The following is a 15180-nucleotide window of genomic DNA, read 5'->3' on the forward strand; positions in this document are numbered from 1 at the left end:
CCTCACCCACTTGTCCTGATCCCTGGCATCTGGCACAGCAAAGAATAGTTGTGGCTGAGACGAAAACCGGTGTACCATGAAGTCCCACATGACCGGTCCCATGAGATCTTCTCTGGGCCCAATTCGAGGAGAGAAGGACAGGCATAATCTCCATCTTTCTATGTGCCTGTCAAGAGTCCTGCGAAGCGGTTGCGGCAAGTCCATCGAGTGTCAAACTCAGTCGAGTGTAGATCCTCCACGCACTTTGATCTTGAGATCTGTAGCCCAATTCGGTCGTTGTCTAGTCAGCCTAATTCGTGGAATTTTTTGGCAAGCGAAGACCTCGACCCTTTCACGACTTCGCACCAGCTCCTTGTCGCCCTCATACCAGCTTCGACCGTCTCGCCTGTCCGCGACTGGGCGCGATAGCAAAGATGCAGGAGGTAGACAGCAATATGCACGGGGGATCCCGCGCAAAGATGGATCAAGTTGTGGCAAGAACTCTTCTTGTCGAGCTATTAGCACACCAATTCTGCTATCCAGTGCAATGGATAGAAACTCAAGACTTGTTGCTGGGAGCTCGAAATACCGAGCGTATTATTGAATTAGGCCCCGGAAATACTCTTGTCAACATGGCAAAGCGGACAATTGGCCTGAAGTACCAAACAAAAGATACAGCGCAGAATCTATCGCGCCAGTTATTGACCTTTCAGCAAAATCTCGACAAGATTTCTTACGAGCAGAAGTTTGTCCTTCCACCTGAAATACCACGATCGCTGGCGGTCAATCCGGATACGGAGCCTGTGAAGACTATGGAAGTCACTGCTCCCTCTCCCGAGGGTCCCATAGTACCAACAACCACGACCCTGCCCGCCAATACTGCCCCAACGGCCGAGGTGGAGGATGCGCCTGTCAATGTCGTGGATGTTGTGTCTACCATCATCGCTGTCGGGCTAAAAAAGCCTTTAGATGGCTTTCAGATGTCCAAGTCGATCAAAGCATTAGCGGGTGGCAGGTCAACGCTACAGAACGAAATCATCGGCGATCTAGCGTCCGAATTTGATACCATACCCGAAGGAGCTGAAGACCTCCCACTCGATACGCTATGCGCAACCATTCAGTCTACGTTTTCCGGCAAATTGGGCAAGAAATCGTCGTCGTTGATCGACAAAATGATTTCTAACAAATCCCCTGGCACGTTCCAAAGTGCTGGCATACGCAAATACTTGAAGCAGCGATGGGGCTTTGGACCAGGCAGGCAGGACAGCGTACTCCTCTGGGCAGTTACCTCGGCGCCCGACTTCAGATTGAAAAACGAGGACGAGGCAAAAATATTCCTTGACAGCGTCGCACAAATCTACATCGCGAAGAACGGCCTCACACCGCCTGATGCATCAAGAGAAGGTGCATCGGCCGCTGGCCAGGCTACTATCAGTGCCGAAGCCTTGGAATTTCTAGAAGCGAAACAGAAGACTGTTCTCATGGAACAGCTAACCCTCTCTGCGAGACTCTTGGGTCTAGACTTGCAAGCCTCCGACGCGGCGGTAGCAGGCCTCCAGCAACGAATCACGGTACTGGAGAAGCAGCTAGATTTGTGGAACACCGAGCATGGAGAAGTCTACGCCTTGGGCATCGAACCTATTTTCTCCTCTCTGAAAGCTAGACATTACGACTCATGGTGGAACTGGGGTTTGCAAGACCTCTTGACGCTAGTGTCAAGCGTCCGAAACCAAGAACTCAAGAGGAAAGATCCAGAATACGAGGTTCTGAGGCGGAGTCTCCAAAATCGATCGCACCCAAGGCTCCTCGAAGCGCTGCGATTCTTAGCTTCCAACGCCGTAGATCATGAGTTGAGAGACATTCTGGAACAGCTGCAGAATGATTGTGAAGCAACAATGAAGCGCAAACCCGCCGCGTATCCCAGATCGGTCTCAATGGCACCAGTGACCGAGATTGAAGAAAGTGGAAAAATAGTCTACAAGGAACAGCCCAGGCCATCAGACGCCGAGGACGGGCGCACGCACCTTCAGCTTGGTCGCAAAGGATTGCGATGTTGGGAATATGATCCATCTCTGTCCTCGAGGTTACATGAATGTCTCAGCGATGCCCAGTCCTCTGGCCTTGCTTTTGCCGATAATACTGTCCTCGTTACTGGGGCGGGGGCAGGATCGATTGGTGCTGAGATCGTCCGTTTCCTCCTGTGTGCAGGTGCCCACGTGATTGTGACATCGAGCTCCTATTCTAGCAAGGTCACCAAATATTACCAAGACGTCTACTCCAAGTATGGTGCTCGAGGATCGAAGCTTGTGTTATTACCTTGCAACCAAGCTAGCGTCCAGGACATGGATGCTTTGGTCAAGTACATCTATGAGAAGGATGGCTTGGCCTCAGATCTCGACTTTGTCATTCCGTTCGCCGCTATCTCAGAGTCAGGTCGTGAGCTGGATAACCTGAACTCCAAATCCGAATTGGCCCATCGACTAATGCTGACCAATACTCTACGCCTGCTCGGACTCATTAAGCAACAGAAAGCCTCTCGTGGAATCATGACAAGGCCTGCTCACGTTGTCTTGCCCCTGTCACCCAACCACGGAATGTTTGGCGGCGATGGGTTATACGCCGAGTCGAAACTGGGCCTAGAATCCTTGTTCGAGAAGTGGCACACTGAAGATTGGGGTGAATACCTGACCATTTGCGGCGCTATTATCGGATGGACTAGAGGCACCGCTCTCATGTCCGACAATGATATTGTTGCAGAAGGGATGGAGAAGCTCGGAATGAGGACATACTCACAGGAAGAGATGGCATTCAATATCTTGGCTCTGATGAGCCCCAACATCCTACCATTCGCAGTATCAGGCCCCTTGGTTGCTGATTTGAGTGGTGGAATGGGGGATGTGGCAAACCTCAAGGATATCACAACCAACATCCGGACGTCGATCAACCAGACTAGTGACGAACGTCGAGGAAGAGCTAGGGAAGCTGAATTCGATGCCTTACCAACGAACCTGGAGCCTCAAATGGAGAGGCAAGCTAACATGGAGTTCAATTTCCCAACACTGCCAGACTGGGAAAGTCAAGTCCAACCACTTACTGAGCAGCTTGAGGGAATGGTCGATCTCAGTCGAGTGGTGGTCGTTACCGGGTTTGCGGAGGTCGGCCCTTGGGGCAATGCCCGTGTTCGCTGGGACATGGAAGCAAACGGTCGCCTGTCCACCGAGTCATGTATAGAACTCGCTTGGATCATGGGTCTGATCAAGGCCTATTCTGGTATGGTTGATGGCCAGCCGTATTCCGGCTGGCTTGACAAGGAGTCAGGCAAGCCCATAACCGATCAAGGAATTGCCGACAAGTATGGGAAGTATATGCTCGACCACGCCGGGATTCGCTTCATGGAGCCTAAGAAGGACAGTCCTCTCTGGAATGGAAGGGACTCTTTGCAGGAAATTGAGATATTGAAAGATCATGGTCCTTTTGAAGTCTCCGAAGAGTGTGCACTCGACTTGAAGAGGGCACATGGCGATCTAGTCCACCTCTCTCCAAACTCCGAGTCCGGGCAGGTCAAAGTCACACTCAAGAAAGGTGCAAGGATTATGATCCCGAAGCTGCTTAGCACTCAGCACACTGTTGGCGGGCAAGTGCCAACTGGTTGGGATGCACGAACCTACGGCGTTCCTGAGGAGATTATCAACCAGGTCGACCCAGGTACACTGTACCCTCTCGTTTGCGCGGCCGAGGCACTGCGGACGGCGGGTATTCTGGATCCGTATGAACTCTACCAGTATTTGCACATTGCTGACGTGGCGAACTGCGTCGGATCGGGATTCGGGGGTGCCTCCAGCCTCCGCAAAATGTTCAAGGGACGGTATCAGGACGGAGCCGTACCCAATGACGTGCTTGCCGAGTCTTTCATCAACTCTGGGAGTGCATGGATTAACATGCTTCTACTTTCTGCTGCTGGCGCAAACAAGACGCCAGTAGGGGCATGCGCAACATCGGTTGAATCCCTGGACACCGGTTATGATCTAATCGTAAACGGCAAGGCTAAAGCCTGTTTGGTTGGCGGCTTCGACGACATGCTGAAGGATGTCGCGGACGAGTTTGCCAGTCTGAAAGCCACCATCAACGTGGATGAAGACATACTTCGTGGCCGCGAGCCCAAGGAGATGAGCCGCCCGGCAACCTCATCGAGAAAGGGGTTCGTGGAAGCCGAAGGTGCTGGAATCCAGTTGATTACTTCCGCTAGTCTCGCCATCGAAATGGGACTGCCTATCCATGGCGTGGTAGCCTTCACAAATACGGCCATGGACAAGGCTGGTCGGTCGCTACCGGCGCCAGGCCGAGGCATTCTTGGCTCTGCAGTCCAGCGACAAAGCAAATATGAGTCGCCACTGATGAGTATGTCCTACCGCAAACGGGCTCTGAAAGCGAGATTAGATCAAGCAAAGAAGTTGCGGGAGCTGCAGTTGTCATACCTTGAAGAAGAGCTGGGACAGTTTCAATCACAAAAGGTTGACTTCGATTTGGACGAATACAGGGAGCAACGGCTGGCTGGCATTGACGCTGACACGCGACGTGACAAGAGAGACGCACTCAATACCTATGGCAACCAATTCTGGGTCCACGACAAGACTATCGCGCCCATGCGAGGCGCCCTTGCAGTCTGGGGCTTGACTGTTGACGATATCGATGTCATCTCCTTCCATGGAACGTCTACGAGAGCGAACGAGAAGAACGAGGCCTCCGTTGTCCACGAACAACTGAGGCATCTCGGCCGAAAGAAGGGCAATGTGGTGCCATGTGTGTTCCAGAAGTCCGTGACCGGCCATCCTAAAGGCCCTGCCGGTGCATGGATGTTGAATGGATGCCTCCAGATGATGGAAACTGGAGTGGTGCCCGGAAACCGCAACGCCGACAACATCGAAGACGCTCTTGAAGAATTTGATTTCCTCGTCTACCCGAACAAGAGTACAAAGAAGCAAGAGATCAGAGCCTTTTCAATGACCTCCTTTGGGTTTGGTCAGAAAGGGGCACAGATGGTCGGTATACATCCCAAATACCTCTACGCCACTATATCAAAGCAGGACTATCAAGTATATGAACGACGACTCCGCATACGGGAGAAGAAGGCGACGCGCCGCTTCCATGAAGGACTGTCGAATAACTCGGTGTTTGTGGCAAAAGAGCAGCCACCGTATGCGGCTTGTGACGAGATGAAAGTGTTGCTGAACCCCGATACAAGACTCCCCAGAGGCTCATGATGTGAAGGCGAGCGATGCAGACCCGAACAGATGCATGCTTAGTTGGACATAGGCACTATTGTAACGATGAGTTGGTAGACTGCTATTCCTTTGTTTCGAGTGGGAGAAGGGCTAAAGGATTGCTATACCCAGTATAGTTGATCTACTACCTAATGCTAGACAGACATCTCGATTGTTTGATCACTCATCCTCATGCCAATGCTCACTTCTCAATAATGCGTTCCAGTGCCTGCAGGTCATCGTCTTCACACGAGTTCATTCGTGCCGAGCGCTGGAGAGTTTACAGGAGCTCGATGCCTGCAGGCTAAGGTCGACGGGATATTCACACCTCGTTCTAGCACCCACCCTGTCATACGAGAAGTGGGGGGCGGAAGTGACCTGTATGCAGGGCAATGGTAAATCACACAGGGCTGAATGGGTCGTCTCGCACGATGGTGTGAGTGGATCTGTCTGTAAATAACCGTGTCCTCAGGGATCCTGTCAGACCGTATGGTATCAAAACCGTCACAATACCGATTGGTAAAATTACCTGTTTCGTATCAAAAGTCCAAACCATACCTACCACCAATTCACCGGTCAAGGCCCCCCAGCGGTTGTGGTCGCTGACAAGTTCGGCTTGTGACACAAGCGGCAAATTGCAATGCATAGTGGTGCCATGCACCAGACCCTCCCGAGCATGATCGCTCTACGGAGCTACTGAGGGAAGGACCATTCCATGCACGAGGTTCCTGATCCTTGCTCAGCAGCCGCCTTCCGCCATATGTTCCTGCCGACCTATGTCCCTGTTTAAAGCCGGTTCGACGACAAATGGTAGCTCGCAAGTAGGAAGATTCTCTAATTCACTGCTCTCAACCCTGCGGCTGAAAGTTCGACGACACTCTGTTGGCAGAATACTGACTGCTAGCCACCAAGAGGAGCTTACCTCCTGAAGCCTCTTCCCAACTACGCTGCCATACAGGTGCTTGCACGGCTTCTGAAATTACCTGGCACCAAGAATGCGATTATGGGGTCTACAGAACCGACCGACTCGTCATCGCACTTCAGTGTTATTTCCACGCCGCCGTATTCTCTCCGGCTTCTCGAAATATCCCGTGGAAACTTCGAATATCAGTTCAGCGTCGCCAGCTCATCACATTTCTACGCTGCACGGTCCAGAGACAGATTTCTAGGGTCTTTGAACCTCGACGATGAGCCGGAGCCATCGTCGCTGCTCGAAATCATATCTCGCTTCCTGATATTCATCATCCAACATCAGGAGCTATGGGTGGAAGCCCCTTCAACAGCACACGCAGATTGCGTGGCCCTGATCCTGAGCAAGCTTGAGTCGGACTTCCTTCGCGGCGTTGACGTACACGTTGTTGCCTCGCGCCTGCCTGGGGGCTCTTCACAACGGCAATTTGTGGTCAAAGCGTATTTCGAAGCAACGGCGTTCGTGAGGAACTTGAAGTCACCTGCGCTGCAGCAAGATTCTGCACTCTTCAGCCAGAACTCCGAGACTGCCGCTGTCACAGTCTATGCAATTTTCGGCGGGCAAGGCAACACCAGCGACTACTTTTCAGACTTATGCTCTCTCTACTCCACATACACTGCAATCGTGGAGCCATTGGTCGCGGCAGCGAGCGTGACCCTGCACTCTTTACTGGCACAGTCGTCGGTCACCCAATTGCGGCTGTTCTCACAAGGACTGGATGTCTTGCTGTGGTTGCAACGGCCCGAAGCTACTCCTGTGCCGGAATATCTGCTTTCCGCGCCGGTGAGCTTTCCTCTCATTGGATTAGTCCAGCTCGCGAATTATGCGGTCATATGTCGTGTCCTTGGGAAGCTGCCCGGTCAGCTCATTGAGAGATTGTTGGGCATGGCCGGCCACTCTCAAGGTGTGGTCGTCGCCGCAGCGCTTGCGACCGCGACGACGTGGGAGTCATTTGACAACGCACTGACAAACGCATTGACTTTGCTGTTTCACATCGGATCTGCTGCTCAGGAAGCCACTACTCACGTTGCTGTTCCGTCGAGTTTGTCATCAGAGTCGGTGAACAATGGTGAAGGATTTCCAACCCCAATGCTCAACGTTTCTGGGAGCCGAAGATCTCAGCTACAAAAGTATATCGACGAGGTGAACAGCTATCTAGAGCCGCACCAGCAGGTGGCCATCGGCGTGATCAATGGTCCTACCAATTTCGTCATATCAGGACCGGTTCTTTCGTTGTGCGCCTTGGCCGCACACTTGAGGAAAGTGAAAGCTCCGCCTGGCCTGGAACAAGCTAAGATTGCATACTCTTCGCGCAAGCCGGAGTTCAGCATCAGGTTTCTACCTATCACCGCGCCGTTCCACAGTTTGCACCTAGGAGATGCTGTTACAATCGCCACCAAAGAGCTCAGGAATGTTGCTATCAAGCCTTCGGATCTCCATACACCGGTCTATCACAGTGAAACAGGTGATGATCTGCGGAAAAGCGGACTCGAGAATATCGTACCCGCACTGATTCGTATGATACTCATTGAGCAAGACGACTGGCCGCTATCAACGAAGTGCCCCTCCGCTTCTCACGTTCTTGACTTTGGACCTGGTGGCACCTCAGGTGTTGGTGCCTTGCTACACCGTAACAAGGAAGGTACTGGGGTTCGAGTAATACTTGCCAGTACCCTCGAAGGCATTTCGTCAGAGCTTGGCTTTCGATCAGAGATCTTCCAGAATGATGCAGAAAGCATCATCTGGGGCGAGAATTGGGCACAGGCATACGCGCCTCGGTTGACAAAATCCCACAAAGGGGAACTGCAGATTGACAACGCCATGACGAGGTTGCTGGGCGTCCCGCCGCTGATGGTAGCTGGAATGACCCCGACGACAGTATCGTGGGAGTTTGTCAGTGCCATTATCAAGTCAGGGTATCACGTCGAGTTGGCAGGCGGCGGCTACTACAATGCCGAGCAGCTAACGACTGCCATCAAGCATCTGCAACAAAGTATACCTTCGGGCAAGGGGATCTGCATCAATGCCATCTATGCTAGCCCCAAGCAAGTAAAATGGCAAATACCTTTGATACGGAAGTTGAGATCCGAAGGCGTTCCGATCGACGGCTTGACCTTCGGTGCCGGAGTTCCTTCGGTGGACGTTGCAAAAGAATACATCGAGTCGTTGAATCTGCGCTATATGTGTTTCAAACCGGGCTCTTCCTATGCCATTGGGCAGGTGATCGCCATTGCAAGCAGCAACCCTTCCCATCCAATCCTGTTGCAATGGACAGGGGGCCGAGGTGGAGGACATCATTCGTACGAGGACTTCCACGATCCAATATTGAGATTCTACGGACGCATCAGGCGCTGTCCGAACATTGTACTTTTGGCAGGTAGTGGATTCGGTGGCGCCGAAGACACGTATCCTTATCTGTCGGGATCTTGGTCTGTGGACCTGGGCTATGCAGCAATGCCGTTCGATGGGTGTCTGTTCGGCAGTCGAATGATGGTTGCTAAAGAGGCTAAGACCAGTAGAGGTGCCAAGGAGGCGATTGTTGCTGCTCCTGGTGTTAGCGATCCCATCAGCTGGGAGCAGAGTTACAACAAGCCCATAGGTGGCATTATCACCGTCAAATCCGAGATGGGAGAGCCTATACATAAGCTGGCAACGCGGGGGGTCTTGTTGTGGCGGGAAATGGATGACAAGATATTCGCCATCCAAGACAAAGCAAAGCGACTGGAAGAATTGCAGAGATTGAAGCCTTATATCGTCAAAGGATTGAATGACGACTTCCAAAAGGTATGGTTCGGTCGAGATGGTCAGGGCAATGTTGTCGATCTCGCAGACATGACATACGCTGAAGTCCTGAGGAGACTTATCGAATTGCTCTACGTGAGCTCGCAATCAAGGTGGATCGATCCCAGCTACATCAAGCTGACGGCAGACTTCGTGCGACGGATGTTCTCCCGACTTCAGGACTTCATGCCTCGATTTGAGAAAGACTTCGGTTTGAGGAATCCTTCGGATGCAGTTCCGAAGATTCTCCAGTCTTGCCCGAAGGCCGACAAGCAGGTCGTTACCTTCAACGATGCGCGGTACTTCATCCTTCTGTGCAAACGGCCGGGTCAAAAACCGCCAACCTTTGTCCCCGATCTTGATGATGACTTCGAATATTGGTTCAAGAAGGATTCCCTGTGGCAATCGGAAGATTTGACGGCGGTTGTCGGCCAAGACGCCCAGCGGACATGTATCTTACAGGGTCCTGTCGCCGCCCGCTATTCGACCATTCCCGATGAGCCTGTTGGAGATATCCTCAGCAAGATCAGCAAAGCACATATAAACCAGATACTCAAGGACAGGTACCATGACAATGCAGACGAAGTGTCTCGGATCAGCTCTCATCTAAGCCGGACAACGACAAAGGACAGACACCTTCCACATTGTCTGATAAGCCGGACCGCAGACAAGACTCATTACCGCATTCCAAGCAACGTCCTCGATGATCAGCTCCCGAATCTGGATGACTGGCTTGAGCTGCTTGCGGGTCCAAGCGGAACCTGGCTGCATGCTTTGCTGACGTCGAAAGATGTGTTCCAAGGACGCAAGGTCATCACAAACCCAATGCAAAGGGTACTGTCACCCGTGCATGGCATGCATGTCGAGGTAAGCGATGCAAGCGACCCGGAGGATATTGTGGTCGCCGTTGTAGAAGGCGAGTCCGAACCAACAACATCAGGCTCATCCAGATCGAGATACTCGTTGGTCATTCGCAAGGACGGTGAAATTCTCGTCACCTTCTACACCGATGAGACTGCGGAGAAGGTGAATTTGCCACTGACATTCAATTTCACCCATCGGCCAGACTTCGTCCTTCATCCTATCCACGAGGTCATGGAAGGGCGAAACGACCGATTACGCAAGTTCTACTACCGATTGTGGTTTGGGTCAGACAGGCCACCTGTAGCATCTCCAGCCATGATTAGACGGCCAACACGCTCGTGGGACCTCGCACTCCAAGCTGTCACCGGCAAACCCAGGCAGAAACAGCCACTGTCTCTTCAAACAAAGATGCTACCGCGACTTCATCCTGAGCCTGAAACACCCGTGGGCTTACAAGCAGAGGCATTGAACACTTCGAGTCCCACACGCCTGGTATTCAAAGGACGTGACATTGAACTTAGCAGACCCAGCATCCAAGACTTTGCCGACTCCATTGAGCAGTCTAGCAACATTATCTCGGCAAGGTCGGACAAGAACATGGCGTCTCTCGACTTTGCCATTGTCGTTGGCTGGGAAGCGATGATGAAGGCAATCTTCCCCCAAGCCATCAATGGTGAATTCCTTAATCTCGTGCACTTGTCCAACAAGTTCACATTGCTCAACGACAGTGCTCCACTCTCAAGCTCCGACCACATCACTAGCACTGCCGAGATTCTGGCTATCAGGAACGAGCCAGCCGGAAGAGTGGTCGAAGTGGCTGCGATTATTGAGCGCGATGAGGCACAGGTATTGGAACTTGTCTCCGAGTTCCTGTTTCGAGGGACCTATACGGATTTCATTGTGTGCTTTGAGAAGAAGACCGAAACCAAGATGTATGTGGAGCTCGATACACCGGCCAAGGTATCGGTTCTGAAGAGTAAGAGTTGGATCAACTTTACTCCTGCCGACGGCGATATCGATCTTCTCGGGATGAAACTCATCTTCGAGCCTGCAAGCCTGTACAGGTTTGACTCTGCAAAGACGTACAGGAGTGTACGGACGTTTGGACAGGTGTTCCACCAACCTCGCGTGACCAAAGAACTTCGCGCAATTGCGACGATCGAATACGAAGCCGGCAAATGCTCCAATAACCCTGTGATGGAGTATCTCCAGCGAAATGGATCCCCTTACGAAGTCGTCCATAGCCTGGAGAATCCCCAGCAGCTGGGAGAACAAGACTGGCTCCGAGTAACTGTGCCGGCCAGCAACCAAGCATACGCGCGAGCTTCTGGAGACTTTAATCCGATTCACCTGTCCAGGCCGTTTGCCAAGTATGCCAACCTTCCCGGAACCATCACCCATGGGATGTACACGAGCGCAGCAGTACGCCAGTTGGTGGAGAAGGCCGCCGGACTGTCTGAAGAAGTACGGATGCGGTCCTACAAGGCATCATTTGTGAGCATGGTCCTTCCGGGGGACACGCTTGAGGTGAGCGCCAATCATGTGGCTATGAAAGATGGTCTGAGGGTGCTCTCATTCCAAGCAGTTAACATAAACACTGGAGAGAAAGTGCTCATCGGCGAGGCCGAGGTCGATCAACCTTTGACTGCTTATGTCTTCACCGGGCAAGGAAGCCAAAAACCGGACATGGGAATGGATCTGTATGCCACAAGTGAAATTGCGCGAGAGGTTTGGGATACAGCCGACAGATTCTTTGCTGAGAATTATGGTGAGTCTTTTTGACCCTCAGTAGTAAGTCAATGCTGACAATGCGCTTGCAGGTTTTTTGATCAGCGAAATTGTCAAGCACAATCCTAAGGAACTCACGGTTCATTTCGGCGGCCGTCGTGGTGTGAAAATTCGGCAGACCTACATCGACATGACGGTGGAGACCAACAAAGTCGTCGAGAAATTCTTCAAGACCATTGACGAAACAACGACTTCATACACCTTCCGCCACAAGCAAGGCCTGCTCTTCTCGACGGAATTTGCGCAGCCAGCGCTGACCATCATGGAGCGGGCGCAGTTCTTGCACCTGCAAAGCAAGGGTTTGACCTCGGACAGGGCACTTTTCGCAGGCCACTCACTCGGCGAGTACACGGCCCTAAGCACCATTGGCGATATCATGCCTTTTGACAAGCTGCTGGCCATTGTCTTTTATCGCGGACTCACCATGCAGTCCGCCGTGGCACGGGACGAGTCTGGCCGATCGCGCTTCTCCATGGTTGCGGTGAACCCGTCCCGCGTCAGCAGAGCCCTGAGCACGTCAGTGCTGCAGAGCATTGTTCAAGCAATCGCAGCTGCCACAGGGGATCTGCTCGAAGTGGTCAACTACAACGTCGACGGCCAGCAATATGTGTGCGCCGGCACACTTACCTCCCTGGACTGTCTGACTGCGGTCACCAACCATATCGCAGGGAAGCCCAAGGACTTTGCTCTTGGTAGCCAGGCTCCCCGAGAGCAGATCGATGCGCTCGTCAAGACATGTGCAGCTGCGTCGACGAAGAAGCCGTTCCCGATCGAACTCAAGCGTGGGGTTGCGACGATTCCGTTAGAGGGCATCGACGTGCCGTTTCACTCGAGTTTCTTGCTCGCCAAGATGCCGGCTTTTAGGAAGATGCTGTTGCGGTCGATTTCGGTCGATGCGATCGATCCGCAACGGCTGGTGGGGAAGTACGTCAGCAATGTGGTGGGAAAGCCATTCGACATTAGCTATGAGGCCGTGCGGGAGGTGTACGAGACGACCAATAGCTTCGTGTTGAGAGATTTACTGGAAGATATGGAGGGTTACGCTTGAACTGTCGTCTGTGATGATGACACCTGCAAAATTGGGGAATTACTCGGGACAGCTGCTCGAGTACGGTGCATCAGATCGACCACTGCCCGGGCGACACTTATCGCTTATAAGCTTAAGGTTAGACCCCCATTGGGCTACGGTCTCGATGATATGGATAGTGTTCATGGCCTGAATTCATGTCGATGATAGTCTAGAACAACAAGCATGCCTCATTTTTGGCACTTGCAACAGTGATGCTAGTAAAATAAATGCATGCCTCGTCTTCAAATACATAAACGCAGGAAATATCTGATCCTAGCTATCCTTGCAGCTACGATGGATATGATGACTCCTTATCCTTTGGACTCGGTCTGCGCGGTTTTTTCACCTTCAGCGACGGGCACATCGCTAGAGCCTGCAAGTGAAACACCTTCGGTCACCAGGCCTTGGTCGAATTGAACGTTCTTTTCTCTCATTAGTCTCGCTCTCAGCTTAGAGGGGATCTGACTTACCGGCCCGGTAAATGTCTTCCTCTTTCCACCATACCAAGCGACCAAAATCAACAAGACGATCCCCACAGCCACAGGACTCAGGTAGTTCATATCGTTGACCGTTGGCGGCACAAAAACCGGGAGACAAAAGATCACCACGTACACAGCCACCCACAAGCACGATATGGCGTTGATGACTGGTCCGAACCGTCCTAAATTCAACGCTCGCGCTGGCAGCACTTTGTCGCGGCCACGGAAGAGCACGATGCCCTGTGGAATCACGTAAGTCAGGTTCAGCGACAAGATCGACATGGACACGATGCTGTTGAACGCGGTTGTCGAGCCGATGTAAATAAGGCCGTACAGTGCGATGAAGATCGAACAGCACACGGTCGCGACGACGGGGGTTTCGAGGCGTGAATCGACTTTAGCGACGTGCGAGGAGTACCAGACACCGTTGTCACGGGCAAACGCCCAGGTCAGACGGCCTGAGGTTGTGATGCAGCCAATGGTGGCACCGAAATAGTTGAGGAGGAGCCAGAAGGAGAAGAAGATGGTGGCGGGCGTGCTGTTGGTGGCTTGGCTGTAGAGTGTGAGGATGGGTAGGGCTGAGGCGGAGATGGCGTCTAGGTCGGTCGCGGAGAAGAGAGTCGCAAGGAGGAAGAGGAGGGTCGTGACGATACCGATAAGAGGGGTCATCCACATCACGCGTGGGATGTTGTGGCCAGGGTTGGGGACTTCCTACGGGGACGTCAGTTGGAGAGGTTGTTGGTGATTAGTCCAGATGACTTACCTCTGCGATATGGGTTGCAGCATCCGTGGCGACGAAGATGTACATGCACGAGCCCAGTCCAATCATGAAAGACGTGCCATCGCTCCAACCAGTTTGGTTCGTGTACGTGGTGAAGACGGTGCTGGCGGGCTCCTTGTTCTTGTTCATAGCGACGCAGGCTATGGACGTGACCAGGAATGCTAGGATACTGCACCAGAAGAAGAACTCCTCTAGCTTAGGCAGCAGCTTCGGCAGCAGGCAGACGATGGCGCATGCGAGTATCGTGATGAGAAGGAAGACTAGATAGACCTGCCAACGCTCTGCGACGTAGTTGGGATTGTCAAAGGAGGCAATCGCCATGACGATCTGAGCTGTTCAACGTCAGCCACGGCCCCGAGCCAGGAAAATCCTAACGCACCAGTGAAACTCGCGCCTGAAGTCGCAGTCAAACACCATGCAAGAGCACTCAGCCAGCCTGTGACGAAGGCTCCAGCCGCTCTCGTCTTCGGAGACGACACCATGAAGGTGAAATGGTACTGGCCTCCACTGGATGGGAAGGCAGAAGCCAGTTCGGCCATACCGAGAGCTTGGGGTGGACTGTTAGTCTCGTTGTTTGAGTAGTTCTGCTATGCTGTTAACTCACTGATGAGTGTACAAACGACAAAGGACACGATGACGCCCCAGAAAACTGCAGGACCTCCACCAGCCAGGAGAGGCGTCACGAATACAGCCGCATATCCGATCCAGGAATTGGTAATGACAAACGCCAGCGATAGAGCCGAGAAGGCGGAGAACTGGCGAGGGAGTTCGCCTTTGTGGCCTTGCTTTCGAAGCGCAGCCTCATCGGCTGACACGGTAGTGTCGGGCACGGTGTCATCCATCGTTGGGGTAGTCATGGTCGGTGGTTGTAGAATGTTTGATCAGCAGTCGGGGTGGTAGTGCTTCCGAGTCAGTCTGGTGGTTGGGACTACAGCGGTAGCAACAGGCACGTTCGACCTTTAAGCAGAATCGAAACGAGAACGGATTTGTGTTGACTTTTCAATCAAAGGACTGACTTGATCTGTTCTGAACCGTAGTCGCAGGAGCAACAGCATATCTGGCAGATGTCCGTATCTTGGAAATGCAGTCGATATACCCTGCCATCATCCTGCCTCTTATCATCTTGTGGGTCAACGGACATGGTTGTTGCCGTACTCGAGACAGAAAGGGCTGAGAAGAGAAAGGCAGTTTTGTGTGAAGCGCCAACA

The 15180-nt window shown here is 52.6% G+C and overlaps 3 protein-coding genes across 3 annotated transcripts; 2 read left to right on the top strand and 1 right to left on the bottom strand.

The window, feature by feature from the left end:
* The first annotated feature begins 73 nt into the window (after window positions 1–73).
* Window positions 74–5352, top strand: EDD37DRAFT_627307 (fatty acid synthase subunit alpha reductase). Its single transcript, XM_062816363.1, has one exon. The coding sequence runs from the start codon at window positions 414–416 to the stop codon at window positions 5238–5240; it is 4827 nt and encodes a 1608-aa protein (XP_062672365.1). The 5' UTR covers window positions 74–413; the 3' UTR covers window positions 5241–5352.
* Window positions 5353–6082: 730 nt separating this feature from the next.
* Window positions 6083–12857, top strand: EDD37DRAFT_349383 (fatty acid synthase subunit beta dehydratase). Its single transcript, XM_062811754.1, has 2 exons — window positions 6083–11623; window positions 11676–12857. Exons 1-2 carry the CDS (start codon window positions 6244–6246, stop codon window positions 12689–12691), a joined length of 6396 nt encoding a protein of 2131 aa, XP_062672366.1. The 5' UTR covers window positions 6083–6243; the 3' UTR covers window positions 12692–12857.
* Window positions 12858–13023: 166 nt separating this feature from the next.
* EDD37DRAFT_608041 (putative amino acid permease) lies at window positions 13024–14829 on the bottom strand (the record flags this gene model as incomplete). Its single annotated transcript, XM_062815024.1, has 4 exons — window positions 13024–13902; window positions 13955–14304; window positions 14352–14519; window positions 14577–14829. 4 exons carry the CDS (start codon window positions 14827–14829, stop codon window positions 13024–13026), a joined length of 1650 nt encoding a protein of 549 aa, XP_062672367.1.
* Between the last annotated feature and the right edge of the window lie 351 nt (window positions 14830–15180).

This window comes from Exophiala viscosa, assembly GCF_022695815.1.
Source record: "Exophiala viscosa unplaced genomic scaffold EDD37scaffold_3, whole genome shotgun sequence".
NCBI lineage: Eukaryota > Fungi > Ascomycota > Eurotiomycetes > Chaetothyriales > Herpotrichiellaceae > Exophiala > Exophiala viscosa.

What these genes read in the sequence shown, in the direction of transcription:
- EDD37DRAFT_627307 (XM_062816363.1), top strand. Translation starts at nt 414, where the DNA reads ATGCAGGAGGTAGACAGCAATATGCACGGGGGATCCCGCGCAAAGATG.
- EDD37DRAFT_349383 (XM_062811754.1), top strand. Translation starts at nt 6,244, where the DNA reads ATGGGGTCTACAGAACCGACCGACTCGTCATCGCACTTCAGTGTTATT. An exon ending in ATTCTTTGCTGAGAATTATG is followed by an intron (nt 11,624 to 11,675) that starts GTGAGTCTTTTT and finishes ATGCGCTTGCAG; the next exon opens with GTTTTTTGATCAGCGAAATT.